This window comes from Henckelia pumila, chromosome 4, assembly GCF_033568475.1.
Source record: "Henckelia pumila isolate YLH828 chromosome 4, ASM3356847v2, whole genome shotgun sequence".
Taxonomy (NCBI): Eukaryota; Viridiplantae; Streptophyta; class Magnoliopsida; order Lamiales; family Gesneriaceae; genus Henckelia; species Henckelia pumila.
The window spans coordinates 133,849,712-133,875,754 of NC_133123.1; the positions used below are offsets into that span (position 1 = coordinate 133,849,712).

Genomic DNA, 26,043 nt, shown 5'->3' on the forward strand with positions numbered 1-26,043 from the left:
TGACTGAAATCTCATCAGTAATAATTCCATCAGTTCCGGAGTGACATCCATCAGTTCAGTCACAGAACAATTCTGTATAATCGGGTTCGCTACTATTTGAATCATGTTCAAAACTTGCCGAATAGAAAATCTGATTCAAGAGGATTAGGACACAACGTCTCAATTACATCTATCTGGTGTCCAACAACCTCAGCTGACATACTCATTCGATCTCTAGAGTATTCAATGCAACCAGTAACCCGAAACAGTTCGTATCTCAATTAATTCATGCTTTAAAATTTAAATCACATATCCAAGTAATTCAAATAATTCTCAATCATAAAGCATGCTCGCATATTCTTCAACCATAGAATTAATCAATCACATGCGAGAAATTAAATTCAAGCGGACTCGATCTACCCCGCTCACTTCTAGAAATAAAATCCAAAAACTTATCGCTCTGATACCACTTAATGTGAGGCCTCGATTCTAATCATCTAATTAATTGTAATCCAATCAATGAGCATACAAGCTCCAGGCATTAAACAAGATAAAAACAAAATTTAATTGCTGTAAACAGTGCTCGCTCGATCGGTAAATTCTACCGATCGAGCGGCCCAAAATCCGGAATTCTTTGCCCAGACGAATGAAACCCCTCTGCTCGATCGGTTAAACTCTACCGATCGAGCGGGCCAAAAAAAATAAGTTCTCTGTTTTTGAAATCCGGGTGCTCGCTCGATCGGTAAAACTCTACCGATCGAGCGAGATGCTCTGTACCAGAAAAGAACTGATTTACTTTAAAAAAATCAAATCCCAACTCAATCAAAACACAATCCATCAATATACATAAACTTATTCAACATGCATAATCCGTTAAAAGTAGTTCTAGAGTTATACATTCATCCAAACTAATAGAACATGCTTCAATTCTAGGTTTACAATACCAAAAAACATAATGAGTTTGAATTCAATTCAACTCCTAAACCAAGGACCTCACTTCTACTCTCTCATCCACCTATCCATGATGTCGCTGGCTCGATCCTGCCCCACCTGTTGCCAAGTACACATACAACAAAGACAACAGCCGGATAATCCGATGAGAATTGATATTCCCAGTAAAAGAGACTAGCATATAAAAACATGTAAATATACCACACATGATATATATCAAATCCCACATATTCTTCAAGTAAGTCATTCAATTGTGGAATTAAAATGTTATGCATGACTTTTAAAACTTTTGGATTATCAGACTCAGATAATCAAATGGAATTCTTCTCTTCTTTTCTTCTGTTGGGATCCTGAGGTTAAAATATCCAACAATCCCACCGAACTCCCCTTTCGAGGTGGACGAGGTATATTTTAATCCTCTAAACTCCATAGCATTATAGTGAGTTAATCAACACTTGTAGTAAATCGCCTACCAAGGCCACTCACCTATAATCTCCAGATCGTCTAATTCAAAATGAATAATCAATCGTCTCAATATGAATGCATATGTAATCTAATGCATTCAAATATAAATTCAATCATAAATTCATATAAGCATATAAACATGCAAGTATGTGATTTCTTCTAGGACACTCGAATCAATCCGGATTCGAGTTAATCGTCCTATTCTATTCCAAAGTCGTCTTATACCTTATTCGCTTCGAAGGTGCTTCAATCTGAAAATCAATAATAAGGATAATAATCAATATCCAATCAATTCATTCAAAACTCAATCAAACTTCTTCGATCGATAGATAATAAAATCGATACTGTACCGACTTCAATCTTCCAAACTGACCAAAGCTGCTATCTCGCAACTCTGTTGACTTCACTTCAATCTATCAGAAGAAGTCATAAGGATCAATATCGACATCAAAAGCTCAATCAAACTCGATATGATCAAAACATCACAACGATATCCAAAACTCAAACTGACGGCATAATGGCTAAAAAACTGATCAAACCGAAAATGCAGATAGCAATTCAACAATCCAATAAACTCATAATCATCTCAATATCATCAAAACAATTCAAATCCTTCAAATCTAAAAGCTCCATTTTCGAAATTTCACAACAAAAATCATATCAATTCCAATCGTCGTTAGATCTTCGAACCGTCTTAGATATACTATCACAGCTATCTCATATTCATCCTCTCCGAATATAAATCAATTCTAAAGACATCCAAAAATTCAAACCTCGCAGAATCGAAAGAAACTTAATTCTAAACGGAGCACTCAAGACAGTGATCGTCACTATGCCTTCGGATAAAAAAAAAACTATCGAACGGATCGATCAAAAATGGAAATCCCAAAGCTTGAAATTGAAAGGGGCGATTTCCATGGTGGAGGCGAGATGGAGGAAGAAGATGGAGTGGAAAGAAAGAGTCAAATACATGCTTAAATATCTAATAAATCCATTTATTGCATTTTAGTCCCTGAAAATTCTAAAAATTGCATTCTAGTTCCTGATCCAAATCGAATCGGCCCTCGACTTCTAAAATCTCTGATTATCTCAAATAAAGTCCATTAATATAATTTTGGGGCGTTACATGCAACCTCCATCAAGAAAGCCCAAGTGCAGCAAACAATTGACTTGATACGTGATAGTTTATTATGGGAAGTGAATGGGTCAAAGATTATTTTTGAAGAAGAACTTGATTCTTTTGAGGAATTACAGCTGGAAGATCTCGCATATGCACCATCACAGTTAGAGGCTCACCAACCTCAGGTTCAAGATCCGTTAGAGGAAGTGAACTTGGGAGATTTGGATAATCCGAAACCTGTATATGTTAGTGCGTTGCTCACTGATGAGTTGAAGATCATGATGAAAGAATTATTGGAATAATTTCAAGATTGTTTTGCTTGGAGTTATGAAGACATGCCAGGGTTGGATCGGCATTTGGTGGAACATTGTCTTCCTATCAAAGACGATTTCAAACCGTACAAACAACCATCAAGGCGAATGTCTAAAGAAGTAGAAACAAAGGTAAAGGATGAAATAGAGAAATTGTTGAAAGCAGGGTTCATTAGACCAATTAGATATGCGGAATGACTGTCAAATGTAGTTTCTGTAATTAAAAAGAATGGGAAATTGAGAGTTTGTATTGATTTCAGGGATCTTAATAGAGCCACTCCAAAAGATGTATATGTGATGCCAATAACAGATATGCTCATTGACTCCGTAGCCAACAATGAATTGTTGTCTTTTATGGATGGTTATTCTGGGTATAACCAAATAAAAATTGATGAAAAAGATACCTCAAAGACTGCTTTTAGATGTCCAGGAGCTATTGGTACTTTCGAATGGCTTGTGATGCCGTTTGGATTAAAGAACGCTGGTGCAACGTACCAAAGGGCAATGAATGCAATATAACATGATATGATTAACCACTTCATTGAAGTATATATCGATGATATTGTGGTGAAATCAAGAAAATCAGAAGATCATGTGGAGCATTTGAGGAAGAGTTTCGAAAGGATGCGGAAACATAATCTAAAGTTAAATCCAATAAAATGTTCCATTGGAGTTAAAGCTGGGAACTTCCTGGGGTTCTTGGTGCACCAGCGTGGCGTTGAAGTGGATCAAAATAAGTCTAACGCCATTCTAGAGGCTAAGCTTCCAAAGAGTAAAAAGGAACTACAGAGGTTCTTGGGCCAGGCAAATTACTTAAGAAGATTCATTTCGAATCTGGCAGGTAAAACTAAAGAATTTTCCCAGTTATTAAAGCTCAAGGAAACTGACGAATTCATGTGGGAAATTCATCCCCAAGAAGCGTTTGAGAGAATAAAGGAATATTTATCCAAACCACCAATATTGATGCCTCCAAGGTATGGAGTTCCTTTGAAATTATATATTATAGCCGCTCCGAAATCAATAGGGTGTTTGTTAGCCCAAAACAATGAAGAAAATAAAGAGCAGTCTATATATTATTTAAGTCGTTCACTCCATGAGGTGGAATGTAAATATTCTGCTATTGAAAAATTGTGTTTGACTCTGTTCTATGCATGTACTAAATTGAGACATTATTTAATTCAGTCAACTGTATTTGTTATGTCAAAAACTGATTTGGTCAAATACATGCTAAGTAGACCGGTGTTATCAGGAAGAATTGGCAAATGGTCATTAGCATTAACAGAGTTTACATTATTGCCCTCAAAAGTCCATAAAGGGACAGGATATTGCAGATTTCTTAGCCCATCATCCAGGTTCTGATGAGTCAATACCAGAAGAAGTGGAAATCCCTGTGTATGAGATCGAAGAACCTCCATGGATATTGAAATTTGATGGGTCTAGCACTGAAGGAACTGCGGGTGCAGGCATAGTAATTATATCTCCAACTGGAATAAAAACAGCCTTGTCCTTTAATCTGGATCCTTGTACTAACAATCAAGCCGAATATGAAGCATTAGTCATTGGGTTGGAGGTGCTCAAAGATTTACGGGAAAAGAATGTTCAAGTAATTGGAGACTCACAGTTGATACTCCGGCAGGTAGCGGGGGAATATAAATGTATGAGTCTATCATTGACTCCCTATTTTGCGGCCGCTTCCCAGCTGGCTGATGATTTTGAGGAGATAAAATTTCAATATGTACCACGACAGCAAAATTGGGAGGCCAATGAATTAGCGCAAATTGCTTCGGGTTTGAGATTGTCTGAGGAACTCACCCATCGATTAGTGTTAATTCAGAAAAGGAATCATCCTTCCATCATGCAAAGAGGATTACAAATTGAGACTTTTGACGTGGATGTTAATTTGGCAGGCGATTGGAGAGAGGAACTGAAAGAAGCCTTATAGTTCCCCGAGAAACCAATTCCTTACAATGTGAGGATGAAAGTTCTTAATTATATACTGGTAGAAGGTGATTATATAGGAAAGGATTGGATGGGTTGTTGTTAAGATGCATTGGGTTCCCGGAGGCAATGGAAGTCATGAAACAAGTTCATGAAGGAGTATGTGGTGCACATCAATCAGGAATTAAGATGAGATGGCTCGTGAGGAGGTATGGGTATTATTGGACATCAATGTTGAGGGATTGCATTAGATACTCTAAAGGATGTCAACCTTGCCAAAGACATGGCAATATCCAACGAGTTCCTGCTGATGAAATGTATGCCATTATAAAACCATGGACGTTTCGAGGTTGGGCTATAGATTTGATCGGGAAAATTTACCCATCTTCATCTAAAGGCCATAATTTCATTATTGTGGCTACAGATTTCTTTACTAAATGGGTGGAGGCTATACCATTGAAAAAAGTGGAACAAAAAGACGTGATTGATTTTATCAAGGAGCACATCATACATCGATTTGGTATACCAAAATCTATTATTATAGATCAAGGAACCATGTTTATAGGGTCGGAAGTCAAGGATTTTGCAGCAGATTATGGCATTAAGTTACACTGTTCTTCGCCATATTACCCTCAGGCCAATGGGCAAGCAAAATCCTCTAATAAAGTGTTGATTCAAATCTTGCAGAAAATGATGAAAGACAATCCAAGGGATTGGCCTAGGCTATTATCTGAAACTTTGTGGCGTACAGAACATCAAAGAGAACCGCAACCGGGGTGAGTCCTTTTGCATTGGCTTATGGGCATGAAGAAGTATTGCCTATGGAGATCATGGTTCCGTCATTACGAATAGCTATGCAAAATCATTTGATTCCGAAAGCATACAGTGAAGCCATGATCTCAGAGTTAGAGGATCTCGATGATACACGAATGCAAGCTCTCAATAGCCTCATGCTCCAAAAAGAAAAGGTGGCTCGGAGTTACAATAAACGGGTTAGAAAAAAGTCATTTCATGAAGGAGACCTGGTTTGGAAAGTCATACTACCTGTGGGAATTAAGGATAAAGAATTGGGAAAATGGTCACCAAATTGGGAAGGACCATTTAAAGTTCATCGAGTTTTGGACGAAAACGCTTATTGGCTAGCCAGTGTAGAAGGGGAACCTCATAAACGATGCATCAATGGCAGATATCTGAAGCAATACATTCCTAGTATGAGAGAGAAACGTGCTCTCTAAGTAATGTAGAGTGCCTGTAAATGCCATTTTTGTAATTATCAGGCTAAATTATGGCCGAGTGTTTGTAAATAAATAAAACAATTGAATTTGCAGGAATGATTGCATAAGATAATTAACGATAAATGGTCACTTAGACCATTAGTTTAAACCGGAGAAGAAACTTAAATGTTCAAAAGCAGGCGTTTTAGCAACAAAAAGAAATATTGTTTTCTCCATGAAACAGTGAAATTAACCTAGTGCGGCTGCCAATTCTTCCCACCTCTGTTTACATTCTAGCTAGTATGACATGGTTTCATTCAGAATGGTGTTCCACCCTTGATACTCAGATTTTTGGTTCACCAGTTGAATCCCAGTATTGCCAATATCTTGGTCAGCCGACAGTATTTGTGCTTTGAGAGATTCGCCTTCCTCAAGTAGCTGTACTCTACTGGCTTCACAGGTAGCCAATTCTTTTTTCAAATGCGATATTTGTTCCTCCACATTGTCAAAAATTTGACCCACTTCAATCAGCTTGTTGACCTTACTCTCTCTCTCATTCTCTTGAGATTATCCCAAGTTTCTTTAGAGGCCTTGAAAGTCTCTATTCTGACCGAGAACTCGGTATGTTTATTCACCGCATCTCGGGCTCGTGAAAGGATAGAAGGTAGATAATGAGAAGCCATACCTAGTGGGGATTCGGTAAACCACCCTTGGGAACTCTGAAGCAAGTGAAAAGCCGCTAGAAGTTCTTGATATTGTTGCTCTCTTAATGAGATAGAATCCTGAGTGATTAAAGACTTGATGGTGCTCATAGCATGATTGACGGACTCTATGCTGGGATGCCGGATGGGGTGGAACCTCGGGAACGGGTTCACTTTTGACATCTTGCAAAAAACTGAAATCTAAGTCCATCGTGAATGAAGGAACAGTGCACATTTGAATCCGTCGAGAAGAATAATCCTGCGAAAGGTACCAGGAGGTAATGAAATAGTAACAATAGGTATAAGAATATAGTTGTAAACAAAGTGTTACCTTGACGGCAGTTGATGCGGTGGCTATGTTGGAAACTTGTGCAACTTGAGGAGCATGAATGGGAATACTTAGTTTGGGAAGAGGAGCTTTCGAAGATATGCCCGTGATGATTTGCGCCGCAATGATGTTTTCAGTAACATCAGCTGGTGTTGGATGCTTAAAGGGAGGCATTGCATCTTTCAAGGGTAAAGAACTTATTGGGTGAGGTACTTCAATAGTTGATCCAGGGGCATCAACGTTGAATGGAATTGAGGAAACAGATATGGTGTCATCTTCTTCTGAATCAACAGGAACCTCGGAACTACGTGAAGGTTGCATGGCCAATCTTCGTGATATGCGGGTACTTTTTCTGACTTTAATAGGGGAAGGGTCTTTTTGCACTCCACTTCCCATAGTTTTCAGTTTTTTGACAGAGGTCTGAACTGTTAAAGTAAAGAAAGTAATAATAAGTAAGGCAATCGATTTTAAAAGTCCAGTCTAGAGATGGTACAATTACCAGGAGGAACTGTCAAAGCAGCAGTGAGAGCTTGGTATTTGGGAGTCCACCACGACATAAAAGGAACAATGCTTTCCTGAGTCACTTCCTGAATTGGAGCTTGAAAGAAGGATCCCCATACTAGGTTTAATTTAGCCATTGGTAAAGAAAAACGACGGTCAACTAGTTCATCCCAAATGTTCTCAGGCAACTATTGAGGGATGAAAAAGCGTTTTTCGGGTATAGTAGGAGGAAATCCAAATTGCCGGGCCACGATCAAAGGATTGTATATTTCAGAAGGGAGAATGGCATTATCATTGGCAAAGGTACCACTGCTGATCAAAAATTTTAAATGAAGACAAGCAAGTCGGATGTCATCAATAACTTGTGGGAAAGACCTGTTTTGGTGAGACATGAAACGCAAAATCCAATGATAATTTGCCGTGTTAAGAAACACTGGAAAATAGTAAGCACGCCCCTCCCCAAGAGTGTTGAAGAAAGTCATTAAGAAATCCTTAGAAACTGTGGTGATGCAGTAGGATAGAGCATTACTGTCCGAAGGATTAATGCTAGTAAACGGAAGGTTCCTAATGTCTGGAAAATAGGAAAAGAGCCACAACTGCAAGAACCAGCAAACACCTTGAAGCTTGCGGAGGGGAGTATCGAGTACACTTTTACTCAACCCTCGGTAGACAGATCCTAAGAACATGACTCCTAAATTGACAAGGTTTCTAATACTCAATAGACGCTCAAGGGATAAGTATTCTGCGGATGGTCTACCAGAAGCAGGGCAAAACAAAAATTTGCAAACAAGTACCTACATAAACAAGATATGTTCATCAGAAGTTGGGACCTTAGAGGCACTATGCCAAGTTCCTATGATAGAAGCATAGGAGGTGTAGTTCAGATATTCATCTGGGAGGTTTAGAAAAACATCCGTCATCGAGATGACACCTATCAATTCTAGACCAATGATGGAATCCTTAGTAAACGGAGGATATCATGAAGAGTAATGGTCATTGGTCCACTAGCGAATATGAAAGAATTGCAAGAAGGAGACCAAAAACGGAGTGCAGATTCTAGTAAGTTGGTCTGCAATGGGAATGGACCTTTCGTAAGCTGAATAAAGTAATACAACCCTTGAGATTTCCAAATATCAACAAAATGAGGTTCCAGTTTATCAATCCAATTCACCCATTCAGGAGAAAAACAGGGCCAAGATTTGAATTTAGCTGCCTTAGCAGGAGGTTGTACAGAACTGGTCAGAAGCAGTGAGGACGCTGATAAGGAGTCAAGGGGAAACAGGTTGGAAAAGACTGTTGAGGGCAAAGGAACTTTTACATATGGGGCATGGGTTATGGTCGCCAGAATTTCAACACAGTTAGGCTTAATAAGGGGATTTGAAGACCTGTGAGGAACATAAGTCAAATAAATACAACAGGAGTGCCAAGCAATCAAAGCGACAATAATATTAACCATAAGCTCAAGGAGATTGAGCCTACCCGATGACTTTCATTTCCTCGGGAGCGATTGATGAAACTGCAGGAGTAGACGCCATGGAAAGGAAGGAGTAAAATACTGCACAAAGAAAAGGTGAATTAAGCCATTGAAGGGTATTTTCTATTGTGTGTGCAGGTTTCGGCAGATGAACAACCAAAGGGATACAAACTTACTGGTTGGAGAAGCAGCAGGAGTTCAGCCCAAAACCTAAACTATCGAGGTTTTACGCAATGCAAAGGGACAAAGCTAAACCAGCTCAAAATATTTACTCGGTGAAGATGAAAAGCCCTGAGGGAGAGAAATAGAAGCGCGAATATCGGAGGAGCAATAATGATAATGTTGAGGTAATGTGATCGAGTAATTCAAAATTTGAAGAATAAGATCATTGAAATTTTTGAAAACCAAGTCAAAAAGCATATCCATTGAATCGATATGTAGTAAGAAATTCATCATCCAGTTTTAATGGCCCAATGGGCCATCAACCTGCAGGGGGCAATTGTTAACCCATAAAATGAAATATTATATGAATTAAAGTTCCTTGGCCCAGTTTCTAAAAACCATGCAGCCCAAATGGTTCGGCCCACCAGGTGAAGCCTACAAGACAGAAATCCATCAGCAAGGAATGAAGGAAAAGTTACATTTAAAAGGGATGATCAAGTCAAAAATCAGTTGAAAGGAACATGGCCCATGTTGAGAGATAGTGGGGCGAAAGTTATGGAATTGGAAATAAATGAGCCGTTTGAAGGGAGAGGAAGACAGACATCATCTCATCAACACATAGCTCTCAAAAAGCTCTGTATTTTCAGCAATCTTTCTGCAAAAATTTCGTACCTTCATCTTGTCATTTTCTAGACATTTTAGTGTACATATTTAGCTTATTGTTGCTGGTTCCTCGAACTGTTACAGCATTTACTTTTGTGATTAGCATGGCAAGTACTTGTCATTTTGAATTTTCAGTAGCAAAGAATCAATATTCGGTTGCTATTAATAATTTTTTTTTTACTTTATTTTAGTTCTTTGGCGTTTATCGGTGGACTTGAGACCGACGATGAAACCAGGACTCATTTTCGCTTGGTTTTAAAAGTTAGATTTTTATTTTCATTTGTTATTTTCATTTGGCACTCACGTGCCTGGCACGGCTGCAATTAACCCGCTCGAGCCAATTTTTGTGTGCAAACAACAGTATATGGGACTCGAAATGTAAAGGCTATTATGTGTGGAAGACATATATTGCATACGGTTTAAATATTATTGTTATTATAAAACATTTTCTGAGGCTTGCGCTCTATAGCTATATAACAAATGTTTTAGCTAGATAAATATTAAAAACTGTGTGATTTGTGAATTTTGTATCAAAGATAGATGGGATTAGGCTCTGCGAAAATTATTCGCTTAAGTTAAACCTCATCATATTTATGCAAAAATTTGTATTTTCATTGGTATTTTGTTGGCGAGCCTCGAGCTCAAGCTGAAAATAATAGAAATTCGAGCTTAAATGTCTGTTCGAACAAGAGCTCGACCTCAAATTTCGAATGTTTACCTTCCTCCTCAACCCGAAGCATAACCTGAATCACTCCAAATCTTTGGTACTCATCTTAGACATGCCTCAAATACACCCCCGGCAACCACATATCAATATATTTCCATTTTGGTTCTCACAGAAAATTTATAACCAAACCTAGCCCCATTTATGTTAATTAAGTTATGTCAGCAAAACTTGAACATTATTCATGAATTGATCAAAGATTCTACAATCCATTTTACCAGGTTGATATGGACAGTCAGGCAGACAAGATATTAGAAGACAAACTTAGAAAAGGAAACAAACCAACTGATTTTTTCCACTCTCTCATATGTGTTCAACACAGTAGCACGATTGAACACAAGAATGTTTACTGCATATGCACTCATTTCCAACAACTTGGAGATTGGTATTTACAAATATGCTATTCATCCTTTTGAAATTCTTTTTATTTGATAAGGAAAACCGATTCATTCTCCCTGCCATTCTTCATTTATTCTATGATGATGCAATCAAAACGTACCATTGCAACTGTTCAAACAACATCAGGACCGATGAATTATATTAAAAATATTAAACTAACAAGAATTCAGGAATGTTTCACGTTAAAGGTAAAACCTCCAATTGGTGTGTATGATTTCATCTTCAACACCACACAAAGCAGAATGGTGTGTATAATTTCATCTTCAAAAGTAGCATCGAAACACAGAATCACTCTGGTTCTGGGATTGGATTTTCATATTTTGGGTTCAATTCAAAAAGCTCAAGCTATCAAGAATGCAAAGGTCAAATTTTTATCAATTATTACCGATTTCAACACAACGTACAAAAAGAGGAGAGAGATCAAGCCATTTCATTTCTAGCATCGATTAAATAAACACATTTTATCAATGATCACACATAGATTATGAAAACGTCATAAATGAAACCCTAATTTCATCTACCAACCAGATACCCCAACTCAAATTTGAGGCAGATCACATACAAATAATCAATTAAGCTTAGGAGCTGGTGAATTTGGTAACGGCCTTGGTCCCTTCGGAAACCGCGTGTTTGGCAAGCTCACCGGGAAGCACCAACCTGACCGCGGTCTGGATCTCGCGAGAGGTAATCGTGGGCTTCTTGTTATAACGAGCGAGACGAGACGCCTCCTGAGCCAATTTCTCGAAAATATCGTTGATAAAGCTGTTCATGATCCCCATGGCCTTGCTAGAGATTCCGATGTCTGGGTGGACCTGTTTCAGAACCTTGAAAATGTAGATCTTGTAGGTTTCCACACTCTTCTTAGTTCGCTTCTTCTTCTTATCGGCGGAGGCGGCGGCACCGCCTTCCTTGGGGAGCTTCTTCCCCGCTCTGGGCTTCTTCTCCGCCGGGGATTTCTCGGCGGCTGGCTTCTTCTCCGCTGGTTTCTTGTCCCCCTTGGCTGCCATTTCGATTTCGTGTGATATTGTTGTGATTGAATTTGCGAATTGCGATGATACATGAGTGGGTGAGGGGTAGATTTTATGCAAGGGATGGGAGAAGTTCTGATTGGTCGATTTCGGCTGACGAGGATCTAGAATTTGGACCGTAGATTGGAACCATGATCTGCGGTGAAGATATTATACACGTAGGTATTCATTTCAGTTGATTGCAAATTTTTAATCTCAGTATAAATAATATAAAATTTCATTATAGGGGCGCTCGACGCTCGTTGCTTCAAGTATTGGTCAATTTTGACAACTTTGAAAAAAAATAATTCTTAACTAAATATGTGCATAAATTATTTGAATTTGATGATAAGAGGAGGATGTATAATAAGAGTGATAATCAAATTAAAGATGATGATAAATAATATAGTGTGATAAATTATATTGTGTTTGATATAATTTTAAAATTATGGATTAATTTTGAACATAATATTATGATGACCAAAACACCCCATCATGTATTAACAATTACAAAGACTAATACAAAGATCAAATTAATAACATATATAAGAACATTATTAAATGTAATTTAATTTAGATCAATAAATTCAAAAAATATTGAACGAATCATTACATTAAAAATACGTTGATACAACTTAAAAAATATATATTTTTGTCATAAATTTAGACCATGATCGCATGACATTATTTATTTTATTGATTATAAGCAAAATATAATTTATGTAAGTAGATAGATCAGATCTGCACAAATATAGGTTGTCTTTAGTCCTTTGATCCAATTACATGATACATCGTATGTGTGGTTTGAAATTTATAAATTCATTATTTATGTTAAATCAATTAAATCATTTATTATTTATATATAATATAAAATCAGCAATATTACCATTCATATCATATTAGTAATTTGTTAAAAATGTTAGAAATATCATTTCCATCGCATCTTAAATTGAATCAATTCAACTCAAACATCTTAACAATCAAGCAATTTCGATAACACCCAATCTTTATTCATCCACGTAAATGGACACAAAATATACTTCCAAGTCCTATGGCTATAATATATTTGAAAAAAGTCATAAACTATGCACACTCGATGATATTCATATAAGCTCGATTACAAATATTTGATTTTATTTTCATTCAGAACTTTTTCCTCACCTCAATCACTGTTTAACTCATTGCAATATTATTCGAATTTTAATTTTTAAAGGACACGCAAAGGATCGAAAGCAAGATATAATCTACATCATGAGATTGCTGCTATGACAATTCCTGGTTCAATTCAAGAGTGATACGTTGAATATTTTTGACAAAATCATCAAGAAATCAACATCTTTTTCCACAAATGAGCCAACTTTCTACATTCTTGCACACAAAAAAGCCCAAATTTTACCTTGGCCAAACCTAATTTCAGTACAGCTAAAAGCAAAGCAAGTGAAAACACTCAAGAGCTAGTGAATTTAGTGACGGCCTTGGTCCCTTCAGAAACGGCGTGCTTGGCCAGCTCACCGGGAAGCACCAGCCTCACCGCCGTCTGGATCTCCCGGGAAGTGATCGTAGGTTTCTTGTTGTACCTCGCCAGCCGCGATGCCTCCTGCGCGAATTTCTCGAAAATGTCGTTGATGAAGCTGTTCATGATCCCCATGGCCTTGCTCGAGATCCCGATGTCGGGGTGAACCTGCTTCAGCACTTTGAAGATGTAGATCTTGTAGGTCTCTGTGTTCTTCTTCGCGCGTTTCCTCTTCTTGTCCCCGGCGACACCGCCGCCGCCTTCCTTGGGGAGTTTCTTGCCGGCCTTGAGCTTCTTCTCCGCCGGTGCTTTCTCCGCCGCGGGCTTCTTCTCTGAGGCGGGCTTTTTCTCGGCGGGCTTCTTCTCTGCTTTGGCTGCCATTGAAGACGCTAGTGCTAAACAACGTTGTGTGGAGTGAGTGAGACTTGAAAGCATGAATTGCGCGTATGCATGTATGTATATAGTTGGAGAGTTGCTGTGATTGGTTGGATATGTGTGGCGTGGATTGGTGGTTTCCACCGTTGATTAAATTATCCAAACGGACGATAGAGATTGCGTGGTTTGAACCAAAAATGGACTCATTAATTCGGTCCGGTTTTTCTAATCCGCTCATCCAATCGCACCGAAAACTTATTTAATTTTTTAATAAAATATTAAATATATATAAATAAATAAATTTTAAATATGGAGATTCAGTTGAATCAAATTCAGGTTAACGAATCTGAAATGTTAAATTTGGTTCAGTTGGGTCCCAATGGACCCCTTAAATAAATAAATGCATGTTTGCCATATTTACCTATATTTAGGTTTGAAGTTACTATTGATAACATCGATAAGTGATATCTTAGCATATATCAAAATTTATTACAAAATACATGATATTATATTTTTTTATGACGTGGGAATTCGTTGCCGCTATATTTCATAACAATTACATATAGAATAATCGATAGTGAAAATCAATCCCAATTGGTAATTGAAAAACAATAAATAAGAAATGAAAATTGTTTATTTGGATAAATTTCTAAAATTCTTAACGATGAATCAGGGGACGATCAATATTTAATCATGGCTCATCGTATCCACCACCTCCGTAACCGGATCCACTGCCATAGCCTGATCCACTGCCCGAGCCGCCTCCACCTCCGCCCCCGCCCCCGCCGCCTCCTCCGCCATAACCATAACCATAACCACTGCCTCTCCCATAACCGTAGCCACTTCCTGAGCCATATCCCGAGCCACCCCCTCCTCCTCCACCACCACCTCCGCCGCCGCCTCCTCCTCTTCCCCCTCCCGAACCATAACCTGAGCCATATCCTGACCCATATCCCGATCCAGAAGCACCACCTCCTCCCCTTCCTCCTCCTCCTCCACCACCACCACCTCCGCCTCCGCCATATTCTCCCTCTCCATATCCGTAGCCACTTCCTGATCCGTATCCGGAACCATAACCTGAACCCAAGTCCACGCCCGACCCTCCTTCTCCTCCGCCGCCACCGCCCTTACCAGCCAACTTTCCAACTCTAGCAGCCAACACAAGGTCCACAAAGAGGAACAAGACCAAGAACGCAGCAATGATCACCTTAGAGTACTGCGCCATTTGCAAACTGCTAAGCTTCACGATTATCTTATATATAATTCTTACTATATTAAGCATGTATTATGAATTATGATGCTTAAGAACCTGAAACCTGGCACCCCATTTATAGTAGTCCGACAATGGCCTTTTAGTAATTTTACTTATTTATAAGCTAATTGTTATAATTAATTAATGTTTGCATGCATGCATTACTTTATTAATTAGTGTTTGGATTGTGTATAATTGCACTTTTAAAAAAAATAATCGAAAGCTTGATATACATAAATAAGTGAATAATGAACTACAAAATAAGAGTAGGTATTGTGAATGTGTCATTTGAAACATGTCGATTTGAGATATATCTATCTACAATGAAAAGTAAGACTATAAAATAAAAAAAATATTTTTGCATTTGATAAGTTGAAAAAGAGACTCATATAATAAAATTGATCCGTAAAATCTTATCATAAGAGATATTATCACAAAATGTTTAGGAAATTAAAGTTATGATATATTTTACTCGAGGGGCTCGTTGGTCCTATGCCGACCTTCACTATACAGTAAACACTATGCATGTTTGCCTTATAGGCAGGGGCGGAGGCACCAACCCCACCCCCCACCCCCCCCCACCCCCTCTCTCCTTCACAAAAAAAAATAAAAAATAGTGTGTATATATATATATTGGCTTTGTTTGGTATTCTTTTTAATGGTTTTTAATGGGTTGTGCCTCATCTCCTTTAATATATATATAATTCATTGGCTTCCCAAATAAAATAAGATAATTTATTTTAAGTGGCGATCAAACTCTTTTTTTATGGGATATTTGATTCATTTCTTCTCTTCGACTCTTTCGAGTAGCCGACCAACACAGTGACACACAACACCCAATAAAGATTTAAGATCGCTTTGCCTTAAAAAAAAAGATTTAAGGACATTTCGTAAATGATTTCAGGTTTTTTTTTGTGAATTTTTTTCTTCATATCGTGTATTTTAAATTATTTTTTCTCAAAAAATTAGGTTTTGATTTCTTGAGGGCATATATTTCTTAATTCTTTTCCTTATTTTTTTTCTTATTTTAAATTTTTGTTTTATTTAATTATGGGACAACACATTTGATATCAATATTAGAAATACTAAAATTTATTGTAAAAAATGAAATTAGCATTGTTAATTTTTGCGTCTTTGATTATTTTTGTTTGACTATTTCTATCTTTTGAATAATTGGTCGAAAATATTTGTGGATAGCAATGTATTTTTACTATATTCATGAATTATAATGTAATTTAATTGATAAATATAGAGTAGATAGTGTTAAATAAACTAGCAAACAATTGAATGCAATGAATCTCGTTTCATCTACTAAGTTTTATCCAAAAAACTTTGCAAAACATGAGATGCTGCAATTATGAATCCAATTTGAGCATTTTGATCATGTTCGACAACTTCCTTATATCAAAACTCACTCGAAACTTATTTAATTGTTTAGATATTGAGAGAGGTTTGGCCTAGTCCACTTCTCTTGTTTTTCTTTTTTTATTTCTAATAATATCTCTCTTTTTTTTTCTTTTTTTTTTTTTAAAAAAAAAGTCAAAAATCTATCCGTCTGTGTTTACGCTTCCAGTTTCTTTCTTATTGGCCCCCCTTCTTACGTGATTCTGGCTCCACCCCTGGTTATAGGTTCGGAGTACTGACTAATCTTAATTTTTTAGTTAATTATTTAAAAACTAACACTAAAATACTTGCAAGATAAACATTTAGGTTAGCTTAAACTGATAAACTTGATTTGGGCAGAGGGATTTTATTTGTGGAAATATCCGAAAGATATATTTTAAACTACATTCATTTCAGACGTATTTGAACTCCATCGTAAACACTACTAAAATTACATGATACTTCATATAAAATGAATTTAAATTCACTTCAATATCATGAAAACCTAAGATTTCGAAATGTATGAACTAAAATTCATCGGTCCAAGTATATAACAGAAATTATACAAGCAACTCAAGTACTTGCAAGAATTTTTTTAAACATTCCATAAGAAAATGTAATCATAATAATTATAATAAAATTGAAATAAATAATTTAAAAATAAGATTGTAAAATTACCTCACCAACTTCTTGAATGACAAGTACACTGGTAAGGAAAAAGCCGCACGAGAGTGCAGTTGGTGCGTGTATTGTAAAAATGCCATATTGACCATAAAGTCTTCTCCCACTTTTAATTTGACATCGACCCATCAGTACCACTGCCCTATCCTCCATTGTATTAGCTCGACTTCTTGATATTAAATATATAAATTGCTAAATTAAAGGTACTTTTATATATATATATATATATATATATATATATATATATATATATAATATCGTTGGATTCACATTTTCAAGACGACCCTACCTTAAAAATTTCAAGGCAATCAGAATTGTTTTGGGCACAAGTGCACGTGGATCCCGCATCCTAGATTGCGTGAGATTATATATATATATATATATATATATATATATATATATATATATATATATATCATGAATCTTGGCTAGTTTCTTTCTCTTGGGAACAATTGCAACTAAAAGTTATCAAAACCAAAATAAAACGGAGGATTCGATTTATCTTAATTATTTTTTAAAAAAGTTAATTTGAACATATAAATAAAAGTGCAATATAGTTGTGAGTGAATGGGGCATGCACATGCACCACTTAATGGATAAACAATTTCACCTACCCATCATTTCCCTGTCCAACAATCTTTTCATCATATGAATGACAAATGTCGTCTCCACCTTCGAAATATGCTTAGTGGTGGTGCCCAAACAAGCTTTCTTTCACTTTTGCCTTCCCATCATGCCAAATACACAACAGTTTCAGGGTTTCCTTGTATTTTGATAATTAATTGATTTCATCTGTTAATATATTTTGAGATGTACAAATCGACATATTTTTTTGTTAAAATTAACATAGGATTCTGATTTGTTTTTTTTAAATTTGAGAAATTAAAGATAATCCACTACTTCTTGCTCAGAAAAAGTTAAAGCGGGAGAACTTTTTTTTCCCCCCCCTTCCCTTTGAGAAAAATATAGAAAGTTCTAAGTAAGTTCAATCGGGGAATTATTGCAAGTCAATGGTTCAAACTCGACGTCACCATTTTCTATCAAATTAAGATAAGTGTTTTCCAGTTGTTTTTGTTCTAAAGTAATTCCCCTTAACAACCGCACAGAACAAAAGTTGAATACGAACGCATTTTCGTATTACGTCACTTCCTCCTTTTTTTTAAAGGTATATGGAGGCACTAAGTTTATGCCCTTAACAAGCTCGAGCGTCAATCAAACTTTAAATGTGGATTTTAAACTTATCAACACAAACACAACCTAAATGACAACTGATTTATCCAATTTGTTTCTCGAGTAGGGATTTAGTTCACATGCGATGGCAAAAGGGGAAAGAGAAAACGAAATTATTGTATATGAAAGTTGTATTTTGGTGAATGAAAAACTGAAAAATACTTCTTAGAAGTAATCTCAAACACTACCGAAGTGTTTGTTATATAACGCGTCCATGAGATACCGCGAAAAACATACGACACAGCAGCCTACTGGTGCCAATGAAGGGTTCAAGAACCTGGATGTCGACCCCTCGCCATCTTGGCACCGTGAAATGTGATATTCAAGACAACGGCAGCGAAAAATGTAAATAAAGTTTTGAATCTTATATATGGATGCTCAAAACCCGGATTGAAAATCCACAACTTAGTTTCATCGTATCTGCCATCGATATTAAGCAGTTGACCAGACTGCTCAAAGTCTAAATGTATATCGTTCAAAGAGAGTAGTCTTAAGTCTTAGTCAGCACAAAGAGACAGACCGATTTTGAAGCTCGTGGAGAGAACAAACACCCCAAGAAATATGTAAAACCAATCCCTGGAGATTGCTGACAAGATCTTCCCTGGATGTATACTAACGCTCGATTGCAAATTGGCAGATCCATCATCACCACGTGAGAAACCAAAAGCAACAGTTGTGTTCAGGTTCTCGGGTTTGAAAGTACGGGTTGTTGCATCAGTGCTTACTATCAAATTCTGTATTTGAATCATGCCAGCGGTAACATGCACTGGACTTGAAGAAGGGTGTGCAAAATTGAAATGAAGAGTGAAGTCTTTTGAAGGGCATTCAGAAGCAAATGCTGGTTTAGCAGGGATATTGCTCAACATTTGACTCGCTTGTTCGATGAAGGGATACTGGAGATCTAATGACATAAGAAGGTAGAACCAAGTTATATCACACTAAACTTGTGTACATTTATTGCTATAAAAATACAAGGAAAAATCAAGGTACCTGATCGATATTTTGCTGCCACTTGCTTATGGGATAAAGATGCAGCATCTACATTACTATAATCGGTGATCTGCCCACCTGGGATAACAGCTTGCTTAGTTCCCCCGTTCAGTTCCTGGCATGGATCACATATTAGTGTTCTCTATTTCTTAGATACAAATATAAAAACAAGGAATTTCAAGAATAATTTATTTACCATTTGGGGACGGAGTGTCTGAGCAGAAACAATATCCTTACTTAGTATTGCTGAAGGATCATAATCGAAGCACTGATACTTGTCATCGCTGGCATCAAAGAATGTAAGGTACTCCTCAAGCATGCCAAGATCAGCTGTATTGGCTTCAACTGGATTTGAGAGATCATTTGTTTCAATGAACCCTTCCTCGCCAAATGGAAAATATTCAGAAGAATCCAGGAAAGGTTCGTCAAGCAAGTAATCTGCATCCTCAGGATGTCCAGACTTTCTTGATTCACCAATATATTCACGCTTGACTAAGTTCACATTCATATCACTTGGAACATGTAAATCATACAAGTTGGTCCCATCGAACAGCTCCGGTTCACATAATTGTTCACCTGCACCCACCAAAAGATTTTCGACATCACTGGCTGACGCTGTAGTTTCACCACCATGACTACCATCTGCAGATTGGAAGTTCAGCGGAGAAGTGGTAATATGAGAGGGAGCATCGGATCCAAGAATCTGGTAAAAATATTTATTAGTATATGACGATCATGAAGCAAATATAATTTCCAAAAAGGTGCATCAATCATATGCAAAGATGCACAGTTAAACATCTTAAAAGAAAAGACAGCATTTAGAAGCAAATATGCAATAAATTATCAATTTGAAATTTTTAAGACTTCATTTGGAAGCTCAATACCAAGATTTCGAATCAACGAGCCTCCCACAAAAGAAAGAAAATTTTTGGCACCTTAAGAAGCTTCAGCAAGGGTGGCAATGCTAAGCATCAAATGAAACAATAAAAGTAAACATACAATTAGAACAATCCAAAAGTAAAACAAAGCTGGCTCTGCTTGGGCCTGTATATCATGTTATACTGGCCTAGTTATTCGTATGGCTGCAAATTATTAGATTTCATTTGACAAAAACACCAATACAAACCTGCTCAAGGTCATGACCATCTAAACAGAAATCACCACCAAAATCAACTTCCTCTGAAGTGTCCCTTTTGGGAACCGATCCCAACTCTTCGTCCTCCCATTCCTCCTCCACAAATGGTGCCCCATACTGTTCCCCGTTCTTTGGGCCTGACCCACTCTTCTGAAAGACTCGGCAAAGCACAAATACATCCTTCTCACCAAATTTTTAAAAAAAAAACAATGAGTTGTGAGAACAAACTATCCTCAAAATTCAAACACCTAATCCAGGTGTGATATTGATTATAATCATGAATTAGTCATGATACAGTTACGGAATCACAGAGATGATGATTACAGCAAGAATACAACTACAAGTTGTTTATATTCAACTATATGCGGTAACCAAGTACATTTTCCTGTCTCTGTACTTTTAACAACGTCCACAGTAATTGAAGGGCGAAACCCATGGATATCGTAAAGCCTGAGTGCAATGCGTCAGGAAAGGAACACACACAACTTATTCAAGTGAGGCATGCCAACAGAAAATAATAAAATTTAAATATTTGAAGATATTTTTATTTCGTACAATTCAATGTGTAACTTACAAACTATTGAACATCAATAAAATATAATCATAGATAAAAGGGTTAATCGTATTCTCACATTTTACCTTGAATTCATCATCAATACATTTATGGCGGAGTTAAAAGGCATTTTAAGCTTTGAAAAGAACCAAGGTTTGTACTTCATGGCCAAGGAGCACATTTTGTTGAAGGGCTGCGCCTCGGCTTGCGTCTGGGCGCAAAATCCAAGCCTCACTGCTTTGAGACTAGGCATGGGCGCAGAAATATAAGTTTTTATAAACCTGAAACTGTAACCAAATACCATATCGTTCCCAGAGCATACTCTAATTATATGATTCTTTAAGTTATCTGGAAAAAGGCGATCCATCATCCACACTAATTCTGCACCATGAAATCAGGAATAATCAAAACAGAACATGATAACAAGCAAGCCCACCTGAGAAATTCCAGCTCTCTCCAATTCCAAGTCAGTAAGTCTGTACTCATGCATCACCCAGTTACTCCTCTGACCCTTTGGAGCTCGGCCATTATGATAAACAAGAGTTTTCTTCATTCCCACAATCACTGCTTTATGGTAAACAGCCCTGTCTTTTCCAGTTGTCTTCCAATAACCCTTTTCAGTTGCTCTGTTTGTCCTTGCTCCATTACCATACTTCCTATCCAGCATACTGAAGAAATACCACTCCAAATCTCTGGTCCTCAGCTTAGACATACCTTAAATCACCCCCGCAATCACATCAAGTTCATTGCGATTTTGGTTACAGAAAAAAATCTAACTAAAGCTAGCCATTTATTATTATGTCAGCACAAGAGATAAGGTTAGTCGAACATAATTCACAAATAGATAAGAGATTCTATAATCCATTTTACCAGGTTGATATGGACAGTTAGGCAGCCAATAAATTAGAAAACAAACTCAAGAAAAGGAAGCAAACCACTTATATTTTTTCCTTTTCCTGTTGTGTTCAGCATAGTAGCATTATTAAAGACAAGAATTCTTAGTGCATTTGCTCAAATTTCCTAACTTGGGATTGGTATTTACAAATATGAATTTAAAAAAATGAGAAGGAAGACCGATTCATTCTCCTTGTCACTCTTCATTTCTTCTATGACGCCCACAGTCAAAACACAGTATTGCTGTATTGCAACAGCTCACACAACATCAGGACCGATGTCGATGAAAAAATTAACAAAGAATTCAGGAGTATTTCATAATAAAAGTAAAAACTCGAACTGGCCTGCGTACATTCATCTTCAAAACCACACAAAGGAAGTTCAAAAGTAGCATCGAAACTCCAAATCAGGCTCTGTTCTCGCAGAGCTGGTCCTCATTATCTCGAGAATAATAATACTTCTGATAGCTAAAATTAGTTTCTGAGTGTTTCCAGTAATCAGATAAGAACCTCACAGAATATCAGTATTTTCCCACTTTTTCGAAACAAAATATACGTAAACGAGACAGAAACATTAACACCCTAGAATGGAATCCCAAATTCTCTGTATGACTCCAGAGTTCAGATACGTCAGAAACGTCTTTCTCTGGGACAATAAAACAATCTAAGAATTTCGGTGGCAATCGATTCAGAGCGGGAAAAAAACCTTCGTCAACCAAAGTTTCTAACTCCCAAAACCAGATAAACAATAATGTAAACTCATCCGGCAAACTTTAAAAAAAAATGATACAGTCCTACATCCAATCCAAAAAAAAAAAAAAACACAGTATGGAGAGCTGCAAAAGGAGGGAAATACTTGAAAGATCCCAAGGCTCGGCCTTGTAAATATCGATCTCAGAAATCACATCCATCAGAAGAGATTTCCCGCAAACTTTTCTCCTCAAATAGTACCGAACCAATTCTTCATCCGTCGGATGGAACCGGAAACCCGGCGCCAGCACAGTCGACGATTCAGACGACCTTTTCTTCTTGGCCGTAGATTCCATTAAAACACATAAATAAATAAATAAAATAATCACAAGAAAGAACGATATCTATAAATTAAAGTTAGGGTTTTAATTCTAAGAATTAGGGGGAGTTGAATGATTCCATTCGATTCGGCAGTGAAGCATCAGCCATGGTTGAGATTTATACGAGAGAGTTAGCTGGGACCCACAATGTGTGAAATCCTTTTTGGTCCCCGTAGTATTATAGTTTAACAATTTTGACCCAATAACTTTCATATTAATCTTTTTCCTAAATTTATCGGAAATATCTTTGATTAATATACTTTTAAAACTATTTAAATTCCAACTAAAAGTATATTTAAATTGATAGAAAAATAATTAGATTACATATTATCAGATATATATATATATACACATATATAAGATTCTAATGATGTTTTTACAAATTCTCATGACTGTCCTAAATTCGATTATAAACTCATTTGTAATCACTAAAAAAAATGATTGTTAGTTTTTGGCTTAAAAAATTATTTTTGTGTGTTTCTTAAACCTAGATTATGTGTTAGCTTATACTTAACTTAATTGAAATTCAAAAGCTAGTCATGTGGTGATTATGATTCTCTAAAAGTGATTCTAATAAAAAGATCATTGTTAAAATCACTTTAATAACTTATTTATTAAACACTACCAAACTTTAATTTTTAAATTTTCATATTTGTTTCCAAACACTACCAACTTTTGATTTTTTTTTATCTTTTTTTATAATCTATAAATTAATCACTTATACTAAAGCACAATCTATTGCAAACACTCCCTTAAATTGATATAATTGATCTCAATTGAGACGAGTTTGATACGAGATACCTGCCTGTTACCATTCCTATATATTGGGGAGTGGGGACCAAAAATTATGAAATTAAGAGAGTGTTTAGTAGAGCTTCTACAAAATGCTTTTTAGCTTCTAATTGTATAGAATTGCTTTTGAATGTTTGTAAATGTTAAATTCTGCTTTAGCTTTTACAACGTTTGCCAAAAAAACAAGAAGCTAAAATTTGATTCTTTTTTGGCTTCTGTTTTTTTTAAAGTATAAAATTACAAGTTGACATTTATAAACCTTTAATAAACTTATCATATTACATATGCTTTTATTTTTTTAAAAAAATATTTTTTAATTTTACATTATTATTACAAGCATTTTTAATTTTTTTAATCTTACATTATTATTACAAGCATTTTTTTAATTTTTTTTAAAAATTTTTTACATCATTATTACAAGTATTTATTTAAAAATATATATATATATATTGCATTTTCATAAATTTTTGTACATATCTGGTATATTTATACAAAATTTATCATTTTTAATATTTTTATTTTTATTAATCTTATATATTTTTTCAAGTATTCATGTTATAAAAAATAAAATATTTTTGATACAAATTCATAATGTAATAATATTCTATATACTCATTTTTTATAATGTGATTATCAAAAATTAAATAATCAAATAAGGGTATGATTGTCATTTAGTTAAAAATTAAGTTTAGAAGCAATTATTCTCCAAACACTAAACTTTAACTTGTATTAGATTTCACCTTGTATTTCCAAACACTATCTACTTTAGATTCTCATCAACTTCAAAATAATATCTATTAAAATCACTTTTAAATAAATAAAATCTCTCCAAAACACTTCTTAAATATTGATCACCCAAACTAACTTAGAGTTAGAGGTATATTTAAGGACCAAAAGTGGAATTAAAGGAGAGTGGGATTGTTGACCTGGCTGAGATTTTTTGATGGTCACGGAATTTTAACCCATCACCGTTTTCTTTTTTAAAATTGTATGTTAGCATAAATGGATTTATTTTTCAAAGCATGTATCGTGTTAAAAATAAAACCGTAAACGTTTCGGATAAATATTGAAAATTTGTAAATAAAAAAAAAATTTCTTGTGAAAAAGTTTTATAGGTTTATTTTGCAGGACATATTTTTTGTTCAATTTGACTTATGAAAAATATGAATTTTTTATGTCAAGTTACTTTTCATTATAGATGATGATGGTTTGGTAAAACCAGGGCCCAGGCTATCAGGGTAGTGAAGTGGGCCTGACGTGGTGACCGGGCTAATGGAGGTAATATATGAGCTGTTTTTTCTTAATCAAGATGATCCGCACACCAAGGAAGGGAATAAAAAGCACGTTAGTGGGGCACCGGAGGAGTTTCCGGCGGGGCCACTCCGATGCTTAAGTTAGACTTAGAAATAGAGTGGGCTTTTTAGAGAAATGAGTATAGTGCTTTGAAAGTTTAGATGAACATACCTCTACAAATATTTGTGACCAGGTATTTATAGGCCTTGGAGTGAGAGTGTCACTCCGCAATTCCAGGGTAGTGGCCACGATCTGGATCGTGGGTGCGGTAGTTGCCCACGTTTGCTTGTCACGTACGATGAATCCGGAAAGCTCGGGTTTATGATAATCGTGGGGGTCATGCCCCTAAAACACGGGCCTTATCTAAGTCCTGCAGACCTGGTTTCCCGGGCTCCTGAGGCTCCTGGCCTGCCTTAATACGGCCCTGCCACTCCGGGGCATTCGTGGCCCTGCCCCCTGGCTTACTGGGGCATCACTACTCATCCAAAAATAGTCGGGCTAGAGTCTTACTCGCTGTCCTGACTTACAGTCCCGCCACCCTTGCTTTAATACAACCCTGTAATTCCTGACTCTTTATGTCCCTGCCCCCCGGGGCATCACTACTCATCCCAAAAATAGTCGGGCTAGAGTCTTACTCGCTGTCCTGACTTACAGCCCTGCCCCTGGCTATTCAAGGCCTTGCTACCACGGCCTTCCTGGAGTATCCCCCATTAATGTCCAAAAGTTATAGGGCTGACGTTAACCCTAGAATTTGAAAAGACGGGCAGGTGTCAGAGGACGTTACCTGTCCTTTCGACTGCCCGCATCATCATTACGCTGCCCGGTTCAACTTCCCAAGGTCACCCTTACCCTTCGATCATCTTTTCATCTACGACCAGAATTAAAGCTCTTCGCCTATAAATACTAAACCCCTTTCTTCACTTTTTCTTTACTTTCCCTGTTCACG

General features: G+C 36.6%; 4 protein-coding genes across 6 annotated transcripts; 1 reads left to right on the forward strand and 3 right to left on the reverse strand.

The window, feature by feature from the left end:
* The first annotated feature begins 2,850 nt into the window (after nt 1–2,850).
* Nucleotides 2,851–4,768, forward strand: LOC140861792 (uncharacterized). The gene is made up of 4 exons (XM_073264798.1): nt 2,851–2,993; nt 3,087–3,265; nt 3,374–3,630; nt 4,109–4,768. Exons 1-4 carry the CDS (start codon nt 2,851–2,853, stop codon nt 4,766–4,768), a joined length of 1,239 nt encoding a protein of 412 aa, XP_073120899.1.
* A 6,575-nt stretch (nt 4,769–11,343) lies between these two features.
* On the reverse strand, nt 11,344–11,968 carry LOC140860032 (histone H2B.3-like). Its single transcript, XM_073262773.1, has one exon. It carries the CDS (start codon nt 11,935–11,937, stop codon nt 11,509–11,511), a length of 429 nt encoding a protein of 142 aa, XP_073118874.1. The 5' UTR covers nt 11,938–11,968; the 3' UTR covers nt 11,344–11,508.
* Nucleotides 11,969–13,190: 1,222 nt separating this feature from the next.
* On the reverse strand, nt 13,191–13,859 carry LOC140860031 (histone H2B-like). Its single transcript, XM_073262772.1, has one exon. The coding sequence runs from the start codon at nt 13,829–13,831 to the stop codon at nt 13,385–13,387; it is 447 nt and encodes a 148-aa protein (XP_073118873.1). The 5' UTR covers nt 13,832–13,859; the 3' UTR covers nt 13,191–13,384.
* Nucleotides 13,860–18,717: 4,858 nt separating this feature from the next.
* Nucleotides 18,718–23,108, reverse strand: LOC140863019 (NAC domain-containing protein 53-like). Of its 3 annotated transcripts, none has more exons than XM_073266100.1 (6): nt 22,799–23,107; nt 21,486–21,763; nt 20,488–20,646; nt 19,558–20,064; nt 19,362–19,476; nt 18,718–19,272 (listed from the first exon to the last, which is right to left on the reverse strand). In XM_073266100.1, the coding sequence occupies exons 1-6, from the start codon at nt 22,986–22,988 to the stop codon at nt 18,869–18,871; spliced, it is 1,653 nt and encodes a 550-aa protein (XP_073122201.1). In that variant the 5' UTR covers nt 22,989–23,107; the 3' UTR covers nt 18,718–18,868. The 3 variants fall into 3 exon arrangements, with proteins under 3 accessions (XP_073122201.1, XP_073122200.1, XP_073122202.1); XM_073266099.1 differs by having other exon boundaries at nt 20,488–20,676; XM_073266101.1 differs by lacking the exon at nt 20,488–20,646 and having other exon boundaries at nt 22,799–23,108.
* Between the last annotated feature and the right edge of the window lie 2,935 nt (nt 23,109–26,043).